The following is a 21,517-nucleotide window of genomic DNA, read 5'->3' as shown; positions in this document are numbered from 1 at the left end:
TTGTAAAATAATCAAATTAATATGTGAAAATCAAAATAATAAAAAAAAGAAAATTCGGTTACTAACATGGAAAAACATGGCAACACTTGGGGGACTAAAACTAGATTCACCCTATTTTAAACCTGAGCATTTTCTAAACAAAATAATAAGGGTAAAAATCACATTAGATCCAACAATTCAAATTAAAGATCAAAACAGCCCAAACCAGTGGCTAAAATGAAAATACACGTTGAGGCTTGGGGGACTATTAAATGATTAACCAAAAAAAAACTAAATAGAAACTTAAGCCTTTAACCTAAACTAAAACAAAAATCAAACTTCTTCACTCTTCCCTTTTCTTTTCTTTTTTTCACGAGCGGCAGCCACACCAAAGGAGAACCAAGGTTCCACCGGCCAGCCACCACGACGGTGGCCTCCTCACCCCAACTCCGTCGAAAACGGCCGAAACTCTGCAATTCTCACGAGTAAATCAACTAAATACCGACATTGGTTTCTCTATTTTCCATCACTTTTCCGTCTTTTCTTGAACAAGATTTTACTATTGTTTTCTAAATTTCTCGTTATGCTCTTTAGGTGGTGTTTCGATTCTTTATAAGAAACAAGTGGATCTCCTTCTTGATGATTTAACGTCGAGCCTTACTTTTTTATAACTTCGGTATTTTTTTATACGTTTTACTAGGGTTTTAATGCTCCTCTGTTTTGTCTTGACAGAGGATGTTACTCGGCTTGAGGTAATTTCCTTTCCTTTTTGTTTTAATGTTATTCAATTGTATTGATATTTCAAAAAAGGAACGAGAAAAACAATCTCGCTTGTGGTTTTTGTTTTTGAGGTTGAATTTCGTAACGCATGGGAGAAGGTAGGGAAAGATCAAAATCTACTCCGGAAAAGAAAATCCAGGTAAAATCTCTTTTATATATGTGCCATTTCATCTTTAAAAATAAATAAAATGAAGAAACCTCCATGGGGTTCACTAATGCTGGAGAACCTGAAGAAGAAATCTCTACGGGGTCTAATCTGGTAAGTGATCAAAACGAATTTGCCATAATGCGTGCTTTACTCTGCCATGTGGTTTGCCCAGTTTGTTATATGGTGGTGGTTATTCTATTTGAAATGAATTCACTGCTGTTTTCTTTTGAAATGAAGTGGAAAATTGGCTGTTAAGATCATCAATTCGAAGATAAACTATTAATTGTTAACGGGTGTTCATAATTAAAGCTGGTATTAAAATTCGTTTGAAATTCTATTTTGGAAATTAATCTTTTATCCCCTTTATTGATGTACAGCAGCATGACCAAGTTGATGTACACTACATTACCATTGATCTCCAAGATGATAATATTGCCAATGACCCACATTAAGGTTTTCTTTCATCCTCAACTTTTACAATATTTGGTAGTTTTAGTACACCAATCTGGTTTTCTTTTTTACAGCTGATAAAAAACGACATCACCTTATTTGATACGTATCAGCCTAATATCGATACTCTTGGTCGCTTCGAAAGGTAACTTTACAAGTAAACTTCACTTAGATGAGCATGAGCATATTGAGATGCCGCCTACTCGTATTCCTTCCCCATCCCGGCAAGTCGAGCCTCAAAGAGGTTAGAGTCCTATAATAGCTTTACATATTCAGTCACTCGAGTTTTGTAAGCGTTTAGTTCTTTATATTCTACAGGAAATAATTTGAGAAATATGAAAAAGATAATGAAGCTTTCTGAGCATTTTTCTGAGCATTTTTCATATTAACCCAATGTAAGCGGAAAAAAAAAGAAACTATGAACGAGAATGAGCTTGATATTCATGTTAATTTCCTACATCCGGAGGAAGCTAAGAGCAGTTTCAAGAGAACAAATTAGGTGACGATGGAACACAAGTAAACTTCAATTTAGATGAGCAGATTGATATGTCATCTGCTCGTATTCCTTCCCCAACCCAACAAATTGAGCCTCAAAGAGGTTAGAGTCCTATAATAGCTTTACATAATCAGTCATTAAAGTTTTGTAAGCGTTGGTTTTTTTTATATTCTTCAGGAAATATCATTATGGATGAAATGAGAGTTGGCTTTTCTAAAAAAGTTCACAAGTCCTGGCTTAATGATTCTTCAGCTTTAACTCGAACTCGAAAGAACTCTGTACGCCTTAAATATTTTCTTGTCTTTTTCATATTGATCATGATAATGGTGTATGATTATGTTACAGGCCCAAATTTTGCTGGCGGCCGCAAGAGTTATATCTTCTTCGAAGATAAAAAGGCACATGAAACTCTCATCTATTATGCAATTTGAAAGAAACAGAGAAGCGCCAAAACTATTTTGGATATGTGGAAACAATGCAAACAACCTCACAATATCTTACCTTCTGGTTAGAATTTAATAATTCTTGTTTTTCTACGTTCTTGAGTAAATAATGCAAGTTAATTCATCCTATAAGTTTGCAGTCAGAAACTTACCACCGCAACCACAATCTCCTGATTATCAAACGAATCATATAAGTCTCGCAATTCTTCCTGAGTTTGCTACCTCGAAATGCATATGTATGCACTATGTATGACTGACTTTGAAACGTGAAGTCTTTCGAAGATCTTCACAGTGAAGTTAGTTCCCCATCTCATGCTGCTGCAATTGACTTACAGCAAAATTGAGAAAATTGAAATTAGTCAAGTTGTGCAGTCAGGAAATGGTGGTAAGAAAATCCTCTCGTTTACAAGTTTTCTCTCTTCGGTTTGGAGACTTAATGTGGTATCAATTAAGCTTCAAATACATTTTGGAGACGATAGTGATTTGGACACATAGCATCCCACGATACCGAATGAGATTGTCAACTCTTGAATCTTTATTCACATCGGATGTTTTTCGTCCGTCGAATGTTTGTTTTGTTAGTATTGTTAATGTGATAAAACAATTACAGTGACTGTTATGGACAAAATAGAAACTGACCACTTATTTACCTGGACCTGTTGCACAGAGCACTTCAGGCAATATGTCCAAATCACTATCGTCTCCTGCAAAATGTATGTGAAGCTTAATTGATACCACATTAAGTCTCCAAACCGAAGAGACAAAACATGTAAAAGAGATGATTTTCTTACCACCATTTTTTAATTGCACAATTTGATTAATTTCAGTTTTCTTATTTTTGCTATAAGTCAATTGCAGCAGCATGTGATGGGAAACCGACTCCACTATGAAGATCTTCGAAAGGATTCACGTTCCAAAGTCAATCATACATATGCATTTCGAGATAGCAAACTCAGGAAGAATTGCGAGATTTACATGATCCGTTTGATAATCAAGAGGTTGTGGTAAAGTTCTGATTGCACACATATATGATGAATTAACTTGTATTATTTACTCAAAAACGTAGAAAAGTAATAATTATTAAATTCTAACCTGAAGGTAAGATATTGTGAGGTTGACTGCATTGCTTCCACATATCCAGAAATGATTTTGGTACTTCTCTGTTTCCTTCAAATAGATGAGAGTTTTATGAGCCTTTTTATCTTCGAAGAAAACATAACTCTTGCGGCCGCTAGCAAAATTTGGGCCTGCAACATAATCATACACCATTATCATGCTCAATATGAAGAAGACAAGAAAATATTCAAGGCGTACAGAGTTATTTCGAGTTCGAGTTAAAGTTGAAGAATCATTAAGCCAGGACTTGTGAACTTTGTTAGAAATAACAACTCTCCTCTCATCCATATTAATATTTTCTGAAGAATATAAAAACTAAACGCTTACAAAACTTCAATGGCTGAATATGTAAAGCTATTACTAACCTCTTTGAGGCTCAACTTGCCGGGCTGAGGAAGGAATACTAGCAGGTGACATCTCAATCTGCTCATCTAAATTGAAGTTTGCTTGTGTTCCATCGTCACCTAATTCGTTCTCTTGAATCTGCTCTTGTCTTCCTCATGTTGTAGGAAATTAGTATGAACATCAAACTCATTCTCGTTCATTTTTTTCGCTTACATTGGGTTAATATGTAAAATGCTCAAAAAACTTAAACCGAAAGCTTCATTATCTTTTCCATATTTCTTTAAGAATATAAAAAACTAAACGCTTACAAAACTCGAGTGGTTAAATATGTAAAGCTATTATAGGAACCTCTTTGAGACTCAACTTGACGGACTGGAGAAGGAATACGAGTAGGTGGCAATTGACATCTCAATATGCTCATCTAAAGTGAAGTTTACTTGTGTTCCCTCGTCATCTTCAAATCTGTCGTGGTTGTTAGACATATTAAGCAATTATTCAGTCCACAGACGCTCTAATGTGTCATTACCTAAAACCTTTACCAGCAATGCATGGAACCAAGCTTATAAAAGTTACCTTTTGAAACGACCAAGAGTGTCGGTATTAGGCTGATGCGTATCAGGTAAGGTTAGTATCGGTATTAGGCTTACGTAGCCAGATGCCAAGCTAAGAGAAACAGAACATAAAATCACGTTATGCCTCCAGTTCAAAACTATTTTCTAATCTATGGTCGGTAGCATAATAAATTACTTGGGCAGCCAGATGCCAAACTAAGAGAAACATAACATAAAAGCACGATACACCCCGGAATTCGGAATGTTATTTTTTCAGATACTATCCATATAGCTAATGCGAACAGAACATTTGAACAAATGTGCAAGACAAATCCTAATGCCTCAAAAAAGTACCCAACAGAGATAAAGCTGCAAACTAAAACTTTACAAGGAAACGACGAAAGAAAATTTCACACAAACCGATAATTAATACCGCAAACATCCACTAAGTGAGGGTATATCAATTTAAGAGAACCCATCTCTACAATCATAGATCGAACATAACATAAAAAAGTGAAGCTATATGAAGCATAAACAAGTAAACTTGTACCAAATTGTTCTATTATAAGAACTACCATTTAGCTACAGATTTGCAGAAACAAACAAGGATATGACAATGCAACTATGTTCATAGAACAAAAAAGATCACTAATGACAAAATATGCAAACTGACAACATAAAGAAGCCAAGCCAAAATGGTCAAAATGCTCAAGAATCAAACAAAAGTACTGCCATTTCAGAAGATAAACTTCCAAAAACACCAATTACCTAGATTCAAATTCCATGATCTCCAAAAGTTTGTTCCCATTTCTATGATTCTATCATTCCATTGGACTTTTCGCTTAATATTATCAGATTTTCTTGACTTCTCACCTCTTTTAGGCACCAACAAAGTAGTTGACTCACTGCAATCTTCTTCATCGGTTCTACAGAATCTATGGCACGTAAGTTGTTTTGCGTTCATTAGCATCCTTCACATCATTATGGACATCATCCATTGACAATTCCACTAAAATAAAACTTCGAAATCAATTGATAACTTGGATTAAAGAAATGAGTCCTTTATAATAAATTATAAAGCCCCTCAGTCTTCTAGGTGAAAAAGAACAAGACTCTCATTAACTCAAAACTCAAAGAAAACCTTTGCAAAAAGAAAGACAGATTTCTGTTAAAGATTGCGTTTTTATAAAATCCCCAGCTACCCAGAAAGCAAAAGGAGATGAATGATCAAACCCTAACCCAAAATTCATGAATTATCAAACCCTAACCCAAAATTCATGAATTATCTGATTCTGGGTTTTTCAAATGGGTGGAAAGTGGAATCCTTCAATCTGATAAAACCAAGAATCAAGTCAACCCTTTGTTTTTGACACCATAAGATGCAAATTCAATTTCCAAGAGGGAAACTGGAAAAAGCATGAAACTTGAGAGAATCTCGAAGCAGGCAAAAAAAGATCAATGAGCTAAGATTTTTAATTTCCCGGGAAAGTGATGGAAAATATGAGCTGCAAAAAAATAACAAGGTTTGACCAGGAATGATATACTGGGCGAGGTGTCAACGTTGGAGGAGAAGCCGATGGAACTTTGATGATAACGGTGAGATTGAAAAGGGAGAAACCTTTTTCTAAAGCTTCTAAAGTTACCTTTCAAAACGACCATGAGTGTCGGTATTAGGCTGATACATATCAGTTAAAATGATGTCGTTTTTATCAGCTGTAAAAAAGAAAATCAGATTGGTGTACTAAAACTGTCAAATACTGTAAAAGTTGAGGGATGAAAGAAAACCTTGATTGTGGTCATTGGCAAAATTATCCTCCTCGAGATCGATGGTAAGGTAGTGTTCATCTACTTAGTCAAATTGTAGTATATCAATAAAAGGGACAAAAGATTAGTTTCCGAAGTAGAATTGCAAAGTAATTTTAATACCAACTGCTTTGTATAGAAAAGTTTTCTTCCTTTGCAATCTAATTAAAGATATGAACACCAGTTAATAGGTAACGGTTTATCTTCTTCGAGGTTGAAATAAGGAACGCATCGAAGGTAACAAATGATCCAACTCTACTCCGGAAAAAAATCCAAGGCCAAGTAAAATCTCTTTTATTTATGTACCATTTCATCTTTTTGTATAGATGGGATTTTTGGGTTATTCTGTCTACCTTGAGTGCAGGAGAAGAGCCATTACTCTACCCGAAATCGAAGAAGCCACCATGGGATTCACTAATGCTGGAGAACTTGAAGAAGAATTCTCTATGGGGTTCAAAACCATCTTAATATGGTAAGCGATCTTTGCCATAAATGCGTGCTTTACTCTGCCATGTGGTTTGCCCAGTTTATTATATGTGGTTAACTATTATTTCTCTGCCCTTCTATTTGAAATGAATTCACTGCTGTTTTCTTTTGAAATGTAGTAAATTGTCTGTCAGAATCATCAAAGAAATTATACAGTTCATGATTATTTTTTATTAATATTATTACATATCATCCACCTGAATGAATTCACTTGTTAATTGCAAAGCCATACTGACAAACTGTGGTATTAGTTATGTATTATAAAGAAATGAACCCAAACACAATAAAGAGGAGCCGACCCCTTGAAAGCATGGCTAAATAAGCTTGCCATAATTAATGGGGTTTTAAAAATACTCTGTTTTCCAAGATTTTACTAGGCTACATAACTCGTTTTCCGATTGGATTGGCTTGGCTTTGGTGAAGCTTAAAATCTGAGAATGTTTATCATAACACTATGCTGTACACCAATCTGGCTTTCATTTTTACAGCTGATGACAATGACATCACCTTTCCTGATATATATCAGCCTAAGACCAATACTCATGGTCGTTTTGAAAGGTAACTCTAGAAGCTTGGTTCCATGCATTGCTGGTAAAGGTTTTAGTTAATGATTCACTAGACCGTCTGTGGCCTGAATAATTGCTTAATATGTCTAACAGCTGTGACAGATTTGAAGGTGATGAGGGAACACAAGTAAACTTCACTTTAGATGAGCATATTGAGATGCCACCTACTACTATTCCTTCCCCAGCCCGGCAAGTTGAGCCTCAAAGAGGTTAGAGTCCTATAATAGCTTTACAAGACTGCCGCAGCTCAAATTTTTATATTCTTAAGGAAATGATTTGAGAAATATGGAAAAGATAATGAAGCTTTCAGTTGAAGTTTTGAACCACTTCAAGCAGAACTGAATAATCTTTCCTAGTGAACATTTCCACTTAATTTGACACATGAAAGTTTTCTGAGCATTTGTTGTCAGTTAGACAAGAATAATCGAACTCGAGGTTTGTATGCTTTTAGGCTTTATATTCTGAAGGAAATAATTCGAGAAATATGGAAAAGAAAATAAAGAAACTATGAACGAGAATGAGTTTGATATTCGTGTTAATTTCCTGCAGCTGGAGGAAACCAAGAGCAGTTTCCAGAGAACGAGTTAGGTCAACAAGTGAATAGAAACAAAGAAGCCAGAGTATGCATTCATGATTTTTCTTTCTAACAGTTATTCTAAAAATCAGATTAAAATACAAACTCTGCTGATCTTAATCTCCTTGAGAAAGGAGGATCGACGGAGGCAGGAGCCAGGAAAACAAAAAAACAAGAAAGCCTAATGGAATTATTATGGATGAGGAGCAAACTGTTGGTTTCTAATTATGTTTACCATTCCTGGCTTGAGGAAACTTCAGATATAACTCCAAAAAAGAAAAAGGTACGCCTTGAATATTTGCAATTATATTCATATTGAGCATGATAATGGTGTATGATTATGTTGCACACCCGAATTACTTGTTAGCCTCTAAACTTACACAGTATGATCAAACACGGTTTATATGCTGTAAATTTTGCAGGGTTGTCATTTGTTCCGTTGGATGATATGTTTGTGAAAGGAAACGGAGAAGTCCCTTACAATGATCAACCATTACCATGAACCACAATGATGTAGGGAAGTTAATTCATCCTATACCTGTGCAGTGAGAACCTTACCACGGCAACCACAACCTCATGAACCATCTTGTAAAGAGAGTACATTCTGATTATCAAACGGTTTATGTAAGTCTTGCGACTCTTCCTTAGTTTGCTACCTCGAAATGCATATATATGCATTGTCCGACTGACTTTGGAACGTGAAGCCTTTCGATGTTCCTACTAAAGAGTTGCAGCGAATGAAGAGAACTTAAATGACACCGGTGGAGATTAATCAAATGGTCCGGTCAGGAAATTGTGGTAAGAAAATTCTCTCGTTTACATGTTTTGTCTCTTCTGTTTGTTGACTTAATGTGGTATCAATTAAGCTTCACATACATTTTACAGCAGACGCAGTAAGATCCAGAGGTAGCTCAGTATCCGGAGACGGAACCTCCTTAGGTAGCTTAGAAGTAAATACAGAAAGGTAAGTAAAGATTCATTTGCCATAATAAATCCGAAGGCAGAAAAAACTTGTATCCATGAAATCAGCAATATGCCAAAGACATTGTTATTAACTTACAGGGTTGGGTCCAAGAAGAAGAATGTGCGATCGACATCGAGAAACGATAGTGGTATGGACACGGTGCATGAGCATGAAGCGTTCTGTGAAGCAGATGCTGATTACAAGTTAACAAGGCCGGGAAGGAATAACTGGGCAGCTGATCCAGGTAAATAAGTGGGCAGCTTCTATTTTGGCCGTAACAGTCACTTTAATTGGTTCATCATCCATTATGGTCATCAACAAATAGCAATTCCTTTATTATTTTTTTTTTCAGATTTCATAGTGGTAACTCAACTTGCAAGGGAAACTCCTGCAGATAATCCTGCTCCCGAGATAATGACTGAGAACATCAAGACGTATGTTGTTTTTATGTTCATCCTTTAACAAATTTGAAGTCAAAATTAACTTATTCCTGGGGTGGGGGTGCTAAATTGAGTGCAGGTATATGAAAATACATTTTGAAAAGCTAGGAGCTCCTAAAGTAGAATCGCTAAAGAACTTGGCAGCAGGGTTAAGCAGAAAAGGAGCAGCTCTGCTCTTCTATTGGACATGTGGTATGCAAATACAAATACAAATACAAATGCTCTACCTCTGACTTGAATTGCCTTATTTGTATGAATTAATGATGAATTTTGTTTGCAGTTCATGCTTCTGAAGGTTGCTTGAAAGTGAAACAAGAGGTGCCGTTTGGAAACATTATCTTAATTACCAACAAGAGTGAAGAAAGGGCCATGGGCAGGGAATGAACGATTAAACAAGAGTGATACAATCTTGTTTGTACACTTTTTAAGGTATTTGTGTTTGTTTCATTTACCATTCGTGAACAAATTCGTTTAACGTTCGTGAACATATTTGTTTATATATTTGTGAACACATTTGTTTAATATTCTCGAACATATTCATTTACATGTTAAAAAAATGATGAAATTATGCCATTAGTCCTTAAACTCTTTAAATTTCACAGTTTAAACTCCAAAATTTATCATGTATTCAATTTAATCTCTACATTCACCAATATTTAAAAACAAAAACAAAAAAAATCAAATAAAAGAACTTTTAAGCTTGTTTTTTCACAAACATAAACGAATCAAACTCACCTATTTTTATGTTTGGTCTTTTATTAAATAAATAAAAAAATTTAAGGTTAAAGCGCACAAATGATCATCCGATTATAAGGTATTGTTTTATTAAGTATCTCAACTATTAAAAGTAACAAAATAGTCCTCAAACTTAAAGTGTTGTTTCATTAAGTCACTCGACAATTAAAAGTTATAAAATGATCACACGACTAGTTATTATGTTCTGAACTCAATCCTTTTGCGTTAAAAACTTTATGATATTCTAAGTTGAACATTAGTCTATTGATTGTAATATGATAAAATATGATCTCAAAATCTTAAACGACTATTATATCTCAACCATCATATTAACATCTAACTTAAATAACCATAAAAGTTTTAACAGAAATAGACAAATTTAGAACATGACGAATAGTTAGATGACAATTTTACAACTTTTAATAGTTAGAGACTTAATAAAAAAATACCCTATAATTGAGAAACTATTTGTATATTTATCCTTAAATAAACAAACATAAACATACTATTCACAAACAACTCATCAAACGTTCAATTCATTTACCCGTAACCTTAATTAACCTTAATAAACAAACAATTCATAAACAATACTTCGAACGCTCATGCCCATAGAGGAAACCTAGATTTCAAAGACACTGATGATATTAACAATGCTGTTGTAGAAATTTCTGCCGCTGCTTTATGATTGTTGTAGATGCAATGCCTGAAGGCCTACCACTGGCTGTAACAGTAACTGACTTTGGCTCAATATGATTATAATTACTTGTACAAGTACACATAAAATTCTCAAAGTTATCAATACACCATTAAGCCTAAGATATAGATCAGGAATCAAAACTTGAGGGACTTATCATAAAGTACATTAATTCATTTTCAAATCCAAAATCGAGTCGAACCATCCAAGATATTAGGAAGAAACAAACAGTAAGTATTGAACTAGCAAACTATAATCAGTCCAAAAAAAATTGAAACAAAATCTTCCACAACTTGGACTTGGAATTCCTAAACAATGGCATTGGCTGCACTAGCAATCCTTGGCCATAGATCAGCACACTCCTTTCCAATCGGACCAGTGATGGCAGAACCTAAAATTACCAGTACGAAAATGTTAATTGTAATATCTGAATATAAGACAGCCTCAAGTGGACACAGACACTTCACAAAAAATGAACCTCAGGGCACCATGATAATTTTTTTTTTTTGACATCCTACCTTTCATTTCTCCTTTTGGATTCACAATGACACCAGCATTGTCTGCAAGTTAAAACAAGATTCGAATCAGAAACTTAATGTTTATGAACATCAAAAACAAAATGAGAAATCAATGTAAAACGTTTAAGTGAACAAAATGTAGAGCCTGAATGGAACACGTGCAAGCATTGAAAACTTAATCCATCTGAAACGATGGACACAGTCAGTATTCCAGACAAGTAACTGTATCAACAATCAAACACTAGTGTAGATACTAGATACCTGACTTATGTCACAGGTTATTCAGACTTATTTTAATTAATTATAAATATGTAGAGACCAACTGGAACACTTGAACACTCAAGAGGATACCTTACTTAAATCTAATAATATATAACAACAGTTTAGCTAATTAGCGAGAAAACTTTCCTGCAAAACATTAAGAACACTAAAAGGGGATGGAAGATAGCATAATAAAAATTTATTTCAAATGTCCCAAGCTGGACAGGGATGATAACAATGGTTACCACCTGATTGATATGGTAGGCAAATCAATTTAGCTGGTTATGGGAGGTGTAGAGAAAGGATGAAATAAAATTCCCCACACTACATCACCAGCATAAAAACCATAATAGTCTATCAAACACAAGGCCGAATGAGAACAAATGCATCATATTGCATAAAGGGAGATTTCAAATGAGAGAAATCCCCCTTGATAAATATTCAAACAATTAATTTTATTATGTCAGTCATAGGAAGCATCAAATCATTGTAAGTCCAAGTTAAAGCACAAATCATGCCACCCCTTAACCAGCAAAGCCTCTATCTTAACAGTAAATTCTCCAAACTACATCACCAGCAAAAACATCAAGAAAACCATTACAAACATCTACAAAACACAATAAGAATGCAAACAAACGTATCAAATCACAAAAAGTAGATCCCAAACGAGAGAAACTTCACTCAACAATTTATTTGACCATTTGTGTTTTTATTTCTGGTCTCAGGAAGCATCAAATCATAAGTACATGTTCATGCACATATCATGCCGCCACGTAACCAGCAATCCCTCTATCTTCACAGTAAATAGCATCCTTAAGAGCACCTAGCTAATCTATTTTCCAATTCATTATTTAGCTACTACCATGTCCAATGCAAATGCATAACAGAAAAACTAACACTAAAAATCAAGTATGACATTTCACCTTCAAAGTACATGTAAACACCATCCTTTCGGCGCCAGGGCTTGCGCTGCCTCACAATGACAGCAGGCAAGACCTTCTTCCTAAGATCCGGCTTCCCTTTCTTGACAGTAGCCATCACCATATCTCCGACACAAGCTGATGGCAATCGGTTAAGGCGGCCCTTGATTCCCTTCACAGAGATGATATAAAGGTTCTTAGCACCAGTGTTATCAGCACAGTTTACTGTGGCTGCCACTGGCAAACCAAGTGACATCCTGAACTTGTTTCCAGCTGATCCTCCACGTCCTAATCACCAAAAAAGAAAAACACCCAGCTATCAAGCATCTAATAGAAATAAACAAATAACCCACATAAATTCTCTCCCTTTTTTTACATTTTTACGAACCCTGAGCGTTTTAAGTAGGCTAATCAGCCATTGAAGAAATAAATAATAATAATTTCATATCAGTGCTTTCCTAAATTGGGTTCTTGTTCATAAGTTTAGGATCACAACTACAAAATATAAAGAAAATGCAGAATTTATCCCGCGGCTTTTTCTCGCGAAATAAACTGAAAATGAAAATAACACAAACAAAAGGTACACGGACGGTGAAAGAAGAGAAGGATACTGACCTCGCTTAGACATTTTTACGGCTGAAGCGAAACAGAGTGCAAATGGTAGGGTTTTCAAGCTGTTATATAGACAGCGAATTAGGGTTTTTTCCCTTCCTTACCACTGGGCCTTGGCCCAACATTGTACTTATTAAATACTTAGTGAAAAAATTTAAAATAAAAACTACATATTTTTCTTTAATTCTTGAAAAAAATGATTTTTGATTGATTATTTAATATTTAAAAATTGAAATTGATTAAAATTAAAAACAAATACTTGATTTTACTCAATTAATAATAATTTTTTTTCTGTTTTAAATTTAATTGTTTATATTAAAGTTGAAAATTCGGATTTCTTAAATACTAATTTAAAATAAAAATGTTTTATCAATCTCTCGAGGCATTCGAGTCAAAAATTGAGGTATTCAATTTCAATTATATATAATATTTCATTTGATATATTTTTTTTTAAAAATAAATAATATTAATCCCTACTTTCGATAAAGAAATTATGATATCAAACTCTAAGTGCAATTGATTGTCATTCCTAAGGGTGTAAACGAGTCGAGTCGAGTTCGAGTATTATTGATATCGACTCGACTCGAAAACTCTGAAATTGAGCTCGACTCGAAAACTCGCGAGTTTAAAATTTTCAAGCTCGACTCGAACTCGAAATCCTGAACTGAAGCTCGTGAGCAGCTCGAAAAGTCTCAAAATGAAAAGAAAAAAAAATCTTAAGCTTAACTCGATATAAATGTCAAACTCAAACATGAACCTTAAATATATGAAAATCTTACTTTATTTAAAAAATAATACATAAATATTAATATTATTAATAATTTATTTCTAAAAAAAAAATCTTAATATATTATATTTTCGAGCTGTTCACGAGCTTTTCGAGTTGAATATCAAGTAGTTTATTTCGGCTCATTAAGAACTCGAGTCGAGTTTATTCAATCCGATTATTTATCGAGCCTTAATCGAATCGATCTCGTGTAGCTCGCGATCTCTCTCGTCTCATTTACGACCCTAGAGGTTCCAAGCATTTGCAATTTAACATGCAAGGCAAAGCCCGCAACCACGAAGTTCCGTAACATTTACGGCAAAGTGTAGTTCCGTTACCACAAAGTTCCGGCACAGTTCCGACACCCCGGTTGAGATTAGTGGTGGCACACAACTCTAACACGCTTCTAATTTGTTCAAACGACACAATCACTCAATCTAAAGCTTGTACATTCAATCGAGAAGCACACAAATTACAATAACTTTGGTTATTAGAAACCTAAAGTCCCCAGTTCTGTTATAAGCAACCTATATAAAGAGATACCGACCTCGATTCGTGTATAACTGCCTAAATTTTCAAACTTACAAACTGCTGTGGCACGATGAGAAGGCTATCCGAGAGACCCGGATCTCGCTACCTCGACGAGTATACAGTTTTCGGCCGGAAATTCGGACTTTGAGAATGGATGTATGCCACTGCAATTGAGAATGACTGCAGGGCTGAGAGTGTTGATTGAAAATGAACAAAATAAAGTTCATCGTGAACATGTGCTATCCTCAACATCGGTGAACCGTGCTTCGAGCCCTGAAATGATTTTGAAGAAGAGGCAATGGTTATCAAAATGATTTTTCGGGTTATACCGTCGGTTGTTGTTTGGCATTTACATTTCAAGTGAGGCTAAATCATAGTTGTAAAAGATGGGAAAGATATAGACTGATATACCTGAACGAAAACATCGAATGGTTTGCTTGCATCGGAAGTATCTGTCGAAGGCAAACCTCGTTCTTTACTTGATCTACCCTCAAGTACAGTCAATGGACAGCCCAAATCCCAGCCTCCACAGTCACAACGTCCACCGGTTCTCCATCTGTCGATAAGATTAGAGGGGCCACCATTTCTGGTTCTTGGACCACCATGAATACCTGCTGGAACTAGAATATCCATACTTGTTGAGCAATCATCGTGGGTATTCGCAGAACAGGCACATGGAACCGAGGCTTCCATAGTTTCAACATGTTGTTTAACCCCAGCTTTCCGAAGAAACGTCAAGCCCCAACCCCCGGCGTCGGGCAGTGGTTTTGTAGGCAAATGGTCCCTCAAAACAATAGCAGACAATTCAAGGTTCGGCGGAAGTTCTTCCTCTATCTGACTCGTCTTATCAGGTGAAGTGGAATTGTTGACTGTATCATCCTCCATTATGGAACTAGACTGACATCTCGACATTGTTCTCGGCTTTGATGAGTGACTGCTCTTGAATACTTCCACCACCTTTTTTGGTAGACCCTTATTCTTCCTGTGGTTATAGGTTGAAGTTTGCATATCTGAATTAAAAGTTCCGATACGACTATACAGAACGAACTCCGTCTCCTTGACTTTAGAACCTCGGGGACAGATAGAGAAAGAATTCGATAACTTCATCTTACCGACAAGGTTCGACTCAGCATCAGAAATCCCATGTTCCTTGTGACTACCCTTGCTTGAATGGAACAAGTACATACAGTCCGGACCCCGACCCCGAGCTGATCCTTCCTCCGACAAATTGGCTACATATACCTCCCGTTGATTATCCAAAGAGAAAATGAAATATGGATTCCCACCCTTCCATGTGCATTGAAGCATTCCCCGATAACTTGTCGTCGAAGTAGAAGAAGAGGACTGATCTGAGCATGTCGTGTTTGAACTCGACATGGAAACAAGTCTTTTATGCACGGTCTTGGATCCGAATTTACGATTTTCGGATAAGGGTGTTTCACTTCCTAGCTTATGCGAGGAATAGTTACTGTAACCACCAGGAGAGCTCATAAAGTCATAGCTTACCGATCTTTTAACATCATTTGAACTTGGATCGACATCCGATGCACCAAATTTCCGTAACAATGGGCTCTTCAAGATATTTGCCATACTCCGGCTGCCCCTTTTTGAACTTATGACCCACTGTTCTACAGGACGGATGACTACTCCACCGGTCCCAGCTGCAGGTGGACTGTCGAAAGCAAACCTTCCGAATTCACAACTACCTTCATCCCGAATTTTAGCTGAATGCAATCCATTGGATAACATCCCCATTTTAACCGAGCACAAGTTTACAGATACGTTGCATTGAGCTGCTTTTGCTGCTTTGATTCGAATCAATTCGAGGCAACGTCGAAGGTACTTCTCATCTAGAGTAACCACATGCCTCGGAACCTTGTCGCCTACGCAGAAAATACTCGGAAGAAACGAATCCATTAAAAGACTTTCTCCGGCTTCTAATCGTTTACCGGCATTTATCATCAGAGCAAGCTGTGGATTTGCCCTTCTTGCCAGCTTTTTCGATATTAATTCGGAGCAATCCGTCCCATTCTCTCCCAAGATATCCCTGCTCTCTTCCAAGTTTTGCAACGACTCGTCTTTCCCCTGCTCATCTTTCTGACCACTACCAAACGTGTTGTCCATCTCCGGTCTAGGATTAGACATATAGAGCCTAATGACAGGCACACCTTGCTGCCATTTCTGCCTCGAAAAATATATAAGCCTCCAATTAGACCAACTTGAACCTCACAAGAAATCTGCAAAATAAGATGAAGAATTACATCAAGATATAACCAAAGAACAGAAGCAAATACACAACGGCAACACCGCAGCAAAGCGATTAACTCGTGTACTACTAAAGAAAATCCGATGTAAACATCCCGAAATCCGGTCTTGGTAACAACTCCATGAAAAACATAAAAGGGAAAGGTACATATGTATATATGTATTTGAACTAATATGCAATTTGAACTAATTCACACACTGGAAAAAGATAGGGAAAGGTACATATGTACTTGCATACACATACACATACCCATACCCACACATGGACATTCTGAAACCTTCCAAGCATCCCAGGAAAGCTAGCTGTTGTTAAACATCTTGGACAATGTATGTATGCACCCATGTATGTATATATGTATGACATCCAGAGTAAGTGAATTCCCTATCTAATCAGACACAGAATTGGATTGGAATACTAACTTTGTCAAAGTAATCATGATTACATCAACATCAAGATCATGAGCAAATCACAAGCATACAACATAAGACGGAATTTAAACCATAAAACTGATGGGGTTTCTTGAAAATTTGCAAAAAAAAAAGGGAACCAATAGCTATTTAAGCAAAGACTGTCGAAATCGAACTTGGAATAAAGAGAAGTAGAGAAGAAAGTTGCAAACTTTTATGCATAGAATAAGTAAAAAGATGAACTTTTTTTTCTCCTCTTACCTCAAAAGAAAAGGATCAACTACTCCAATCCAAAAGAACTTAATCACTTATTAATCCCTGAGCTTAAAGGCTTCAACTTACACACAAAAAAAGGCAAATTTTCAGTTTGATAGAAAGAGAAAAAAAGGAAGGCAAGCCATACAAGCTTCCAAGCACTGTATGTGTGTGTGTGTATATTGCTTTTGTTAATGGTAAAATTTGGGAAGTCATAAACTGTTTTAAGGCACTAATCAAGGTCTCTTCTTTTTGCTTAAGAAAGATGTATAACAAAGCAAAGGAAAAGGGAAAAGCACCCAAAACTGAAAGCAAAGGTAGTGATGGGATGAAGTATAAGAAACGGAGTGTTCTTCCATGGATTCAAGTAGGACCCGTTTTTCTCTGGCATATTTTTTTTTAAAAACATATTAAATATTTCATTTTAGAAAAAAAATTATTTATGAATGAAAATATTAACTAACAAACAATTAACGCTTCAAATATAGATTTTGTTAGCCTAAAATAAAATCTTGAGAATCAAAATAATCTAAACAAAAAATAAGAGCTAGAATAACTAATTAATTAAACATTCGAGGCCTTTTATAAAAAAAAATAAATAAATGTAAGAAACTAAAATATTATAAAAGTAAAGCCAAAATAATAGTTTTAATAAATATTGTGATTAATTTGGTATTATATCTAGGGATGGGTATGGGTCGGGTTTGGGCCAACCGACCCGATCCGAAAATTTTATATCCTTCGCCCAATTCGACTCGATCCCAAAAATATATACTCTCCACCAGACCTGAATCCGACCTTATTTTTTGAGGGAAAATCCGAATCCAACCCTACCCGAAATAATAAAAAATATTTTTTTTCAATAAAAATAGTGACTTAATTGAAAAAAATAATATATAGAAGGGTATTATTATAATTATTCCTAAATATATAAGATAAAAAAATTAGTCGGGTCGGATATTTTTCATCCTAAACCCGAATCCAACCTGACTCCGAATTTTTTAAAAAATCTCACTCGATCAGATCTAATTCGAATATTATGTCCATCCCTAATTATACATTTTACTTTCCACCTTTTCTTAGGCAAATAAGAAAATAAAAAAAATAACAGAAAATGAGTGAAAATGGGGAGGAATAAGACAGGAGAGAGTTGAGCTGGAGCGCATGATATGAACAGAAATCCACTAAAGCCAGAATACAAGAGTCTATCAACCGAAATGGACTTTTTTTTGTTTTAATGTTTGAATTTATTTGGGAATTTTTATTATTATTTTTATAAATTTAAATTTAAAAAAAAGGTGCTTCCAAGAATTCATGTGAAGGAGAGAGAAAGAGAGACAAAGGAATAATCTTTGGATTTGAAATCTTGATTTATGGCAATGTTCAAGTTCATTCACGTTGGTAGTTGGTGCAATAGTTCTTATGTCCAACTTGGAACACAAACAACAAAACATATAATTTTTAAAGATTGAGAATTTAACCAACAACCATGAGGCACTAGGTCTCTTAAGTAAGGTCAGGGTTCGAATCTTGACGTTTTCGAATGGAGCAAACTGGGTTAGGAGGGTCACCTTCGCCTCTGCAATACTCGATCTGTATTAGTAAGTCAATAGATTGGATATCAGTGATCAATTCAAAAAATAAATTGAGAATTTAAATATAATTACCTTTTTGGTAAACATCTCTCTTAGATCCCCTTAATTCCATAATTAGGTATGTTAATCTCTCTAAAAAAGGATTAATTTAGTCCTTAATAATTTTTAAAATTAACAAAATGTTTTTCATCAGTTTTACATGATTCTGAGTCGGTATAATGAAAAAGATTAACTACTAAGAATTCATGGTCAAAGAACTTGGTTGATTTAATTTTCTGGGTTGAGGGCTAATTGATTTAATTTCTCAGTCCGAGGTTCAATCGAGTGAAAAAAAGGTTTAAGGACTTAATTGACTTTTTTCAAAAAGCCTGAGGGCTCTATGCACCTTTAATCCTATAATCTTCAATCATTCAAAGGGTTTGTCGTTAATTTGCCCAATAATAATGGAAATTCGAAATTTGAAACAAGACAATGGCATGAGAATATACAATATTTTAAAACTCTAAATTTTAAAAACATTCATTGTCGTGTACATATATATTAAAATTTTAATATACCATAATTATATGATAATTTATATTAAGAATTTTTTAGTCATTGATTATATATATAATATGTTGATTTAACTGCTTAAATTCGATTTTTTTTAGAAAAGATAATATTTACTTTAATTATTAAAATTACTCAATAAAATTTATAATTAAAATTTAAAGATGATAATATTAAAAATAATCACAAACTCGAACACAAATATAAATAGGGGTGTTCACTGTTTGAAATTAACCGAATTAATCGATCGAACTGAAATCAGTTCTGTTGGGGAATGATTAATACTTTTTTTATATTCAGTTAACAGTTAATTCGATTCAAAACCAGTTAATTCATCGAATTAACCAAAGTTTTAAAATATTTTCTATATCGTATACATCAAATACATATTTGTAAACTCGAACCCATTAATAATTAAGATCAAATTATTTTTTAACTACGTTATACCAAATTGTTGACCCAATAAAATGAATCCTCCTGGGAGCCGTCTAAGCAACAACCTTTGAAAAAACACATGATAACCTTTTGTTGTTGTCTTGTTAGGACCAAACTCTTATGTTCCAAAAACAACAAAACACACCTAACTTCCCAGCCTTTCACTTTTGTCAAATCCAATGATTATGCTAATTAGAGATAATCAAAACCCTAGTAATCATCATGAACTACTTTTTTACGTAATTATATTCCATTATTTTTATTTTCAAAAAAAAAATATTCCATTATTTATTGTATTTTGGGAAAAAAACATGTGAAAAAAAATCAAGAAACGTAAAGAAAATATTGTTGGACTCGAATTTCTGATTAATTTTCTTTATCAAAATTAGGTCGTGTAAATATATATTTTTAAACTTTAGCAAATTATCAGTTTGATTATCAGGAAATAATTCTCAATTTAGTCATTGTTTGTAGATAAATAAAATATTCTTAGTACTCCTGCGTTAAAATTGTAACAATAAAATGGCTAAAACGTTCAGTTTCTTTAACTATAGTGACTAAATGGTGAATTTTTTAAATTATAAAAACGATAATATGTTATTACGAGTATATAAAACTTAAAAGTTTTGTATTATGTAATGAGAATGAGGTTAGTTCAAGTGGTAAGCAGCTTGATATCATTTAAACATGTTTGGATGTTAGAGTTAGGGATGGGCATGGGACCCGAACCCGAACCCGAACCCGACCTGACCCGATCCGATCGGGTTAGGTTTTAAAAAAAATAAATGTGATGTTCGGGTCGGGTCGGGTTTGTAATTTGGGTGAAAAATACCCGACCCTACCCAACCCAAAAAATATAAGTTTACCTTATATATCTAGGAATAATTACAATAATACCCCTCTATATATATTATTTTTTTCAATTAAGTCGCTGTTTTTATTGAATAAATATATTTTTTATTATTTTGGGTCGGGTTTTTAAGTTATATATCGGGTCGAGTTTGGGTCGGGAGTAATCTTGTTTTGGTCGAGTCGGGTCGGATGTCGGGTTGATGATTCCTTGTTCTCGGGTCGGTTCGGGTGGACCTAAAACCCGACCCATGCCCATCCATAGTTAGAGTATTAGTATATGCAGAAGATCTTCACTTGGAGACTCACTCACCCAAACTAGATTTACGACTCGAGTCGATCCAGATTAATTAAGATAAAATCTTGAGTACCGGGAAGACAACCAAAATTTTTTTTTGACAGGAGATGAATGGAAGTCTTTACTGACATTATATGATAAGTTTGGTACTTTGAAAAAAAAATAAAGCATTGTGGACCACTATTAAAAGTCCATTTTTATTTTTATTTTTATATATTTTAGATTGTAGTATTTGATAAACTTTCGAATTAAAGCATATAACCCTTTTGAAGGAGAATAACATTTCACTATCATTGTTTATTCTAAATGGTTTTCTCTTTTCAACATCTACAAAGATAATATCCACAAATTTATAAATTGAAATTTGTTCAAATAATATTAAAATTACATTATGGAAACTCAACGGGTCGGGTCTACCTAACAACCCATATTCTATTTTCAAAATAAAAATATTATTAATGATGATTAAATTTAAAAAAATTACAATTCAGATCCTTCCAAATTTACAAAGTACAACAAAGGGATGGATTTGACTACAAAAATGCAAAATCTCTTTCACTTTGAAGAAATTTTAATTTATTCTACAAATACAAGGACATGTTTTACAATTATATTAACTATACATATCTATGGTGTCCTGATTAATTATTTAATAATATATTTTTTAAAAAATAAATTGATCTGA

At 34.5% G+C, this 21,517-nt stretch overlaps 3 protein-coding genes across 7 annotated transcripts; 1 reads left to right on the top strand and 2 right to left on the bottom strand.

Annotated features, from left to right (window-relative positions):
- The first annotated feature begins 319 nt into the window (after positions 1-319).
- Positions 320-9,714, top strand: LOC120115029 (sister chromatid cohesion 1 protein 1-like). Of its 5 annotated transcripts, none has more exons than XM_039135800.1 (15): positions 320-464; positions 574-898; positions 6,325-6,393; positions 6,476-6,583; positions 7,086-7,155; positions 7,257-7,372; positions 7,713-7,783; positions 7,872-8,020; positions 8,160-8,361; positions 8,442-8,535; positions 8,623-8,701; positions 8,800-8,945; positions 9,054-9,135; positions 9,221-9,333; positions 9,422-9,714. In XM_039135800.1, exons 10-15 carry the CDS (start codon positions 8,490-8,492, stop codon positions 9,523-9,525), a joined length of 570 nt encoding a protein of 189 aa, XP_038991731.1. In that variant the 5' UTR covers positions 320-464; positions 574-898; positions 6,325-6,393; positions 6,476-6,583; positions 7,086-7,155; positions 7,257-7,372; positions 7,713-7,783; positions 7,872-8,020; positions 8,160-8,361; positions 8,442-8,489; the 3' UTR covers positions 9,526-9,714. The 5 variants fall into 5 exon arrangements, with proteins under 5 accessions (XP_038991731.1, XP_038991733.1, XP_038991732.1 ...); XM_039135802.1 differs by lacking the exon at positions 6,325-6,393 and adding an exon at positions 1,288-1,360; XM_039135801.1 differs by lacking the exon at positions 6,325-6,393 and having other exon boundaries at positions 574-1,360.
- Positions 9,715-10,723: 1,009 nt separating this feature from the next.
- Positions 10,724-12,979, bottom strand: LOC120114980 (60S ribosomal protein L23-like). Its single transcript, XM_039135749.1, has 4 exons — positions 12,885-12,979; positions 12,273-12,557; positions 11,089-11,130; positions 10,724-10,961 (listed from the first exon to the last, which is right to left on the bottom strand). The coding sequence occupies exons 1-4, from the start codon at positions 12,895-12,897 to the stop codon at positions 10,879-10,881; spliced, it is 423 nt and encodes a 140-aa protein (XP_038991680.1). The 5' UTR covers positions 12,898-12,979; the 3' UTR covers positions 10,724-10,878.
- A 1,096-nt stretch (positions 12,980-14,075) lies between these two features.
- On the bottom strand, positions 14,076-17,328 carry LOC120114979. Its single transcript, XM_039135748.1, has 3 exons — positions 17,113-17,328; positions 14,590-16,415; positions 14,076-14,451 (listed from the first exon to the last, which is right to left on the bottom strand). The coding sequence occupies exons 2-3, from the start codon at positions 16,321-16,323 to the stop codon at positions 14,281-14,283; spliced, it is 1,905 nt and encodes a 634-aa protein (XP_038991679.1). The 5' UTR covers positions 16,324-16,415; positions 17,113-17,328; the 3' UTR covers positions 14,076-14,280.
- Between the last annotated feature and the right edge of the window lie 4,189 nt (positions 17,329-21,517).

The sequence above is a fragment of the Hibiscus syriacus genome, unplaced genomic scaffold (genome assembly GCF_006381635.1).
Source record: "Hibiscus syriacus cultivar Baekdansim isolate YM2019G1 unplaced genomic scaffold, ASM638163v2 tig00110257_pilon, whole genome shotgun sequence".
Classification (NCBI taxonomy): Eukaryota; Viridiplantae; Streptophyta; class Magnoliopsida; order Malvales; family Malvaceae; genus Hibiscus; species Hibiscus syriacus.
The sequence above is the reverse complement of the archived record's forward strand: the minus strand, read 5'-3'. Positions and strand labels throughout refer to the sequence as shown.

Coding starts and splice junctions, on each gene's coding strand:
- LOC120115029 (XM_039135800.1), top strand. CDS start 8,490: ATGACACCGGTGGAGATTAATCAAATGGTCCGGTCAGGAAATTGTG. Junction 8,946..9,053: donor TAACTGGGCAGCTGATCCAG/GTAAATAAGTGG, acceptor TTTTTTTTTCAG/ATTTCATAGTGGTAACTCAA. Junction 9,136..9,220: donor ATGACTGAGAACATCAAGAC/GTATGTTGTTTT, acceptor AATTGAGTGCAG/GTATATGAAAATACATTTTG.
- LOC120114980 (XM_039135749.1), bottom strand. Junction 11,131..12,272: donor TGTTTACATGTACTTTGAAG/GTGAAATGTCAT, acceptor TTTAACTTGCAG/ACAATGCTGGTGTCATTGTG. Junction 10,962..11,088: donor TCCAAAAGGAGAAATGAAAG/GTAGGATGTCAA, acceptor TGGTAATTTTAG/GTTCTGCCATCACTGGTCCG.
- LOC120114979 (XM_039135748.1), bottom strand. CDS start 16,323: ATGTCTAATCCTAGACCGGAGATGGACAACACGTTTGGTAGTGGTCAG. Junction 14,452..14,589: donor CATTCGATGTTTTCGTTCAG/GTATATCAGTCT, acceptor AAATCATTTCAG/GGCTCGAAGCACGGTTCACC.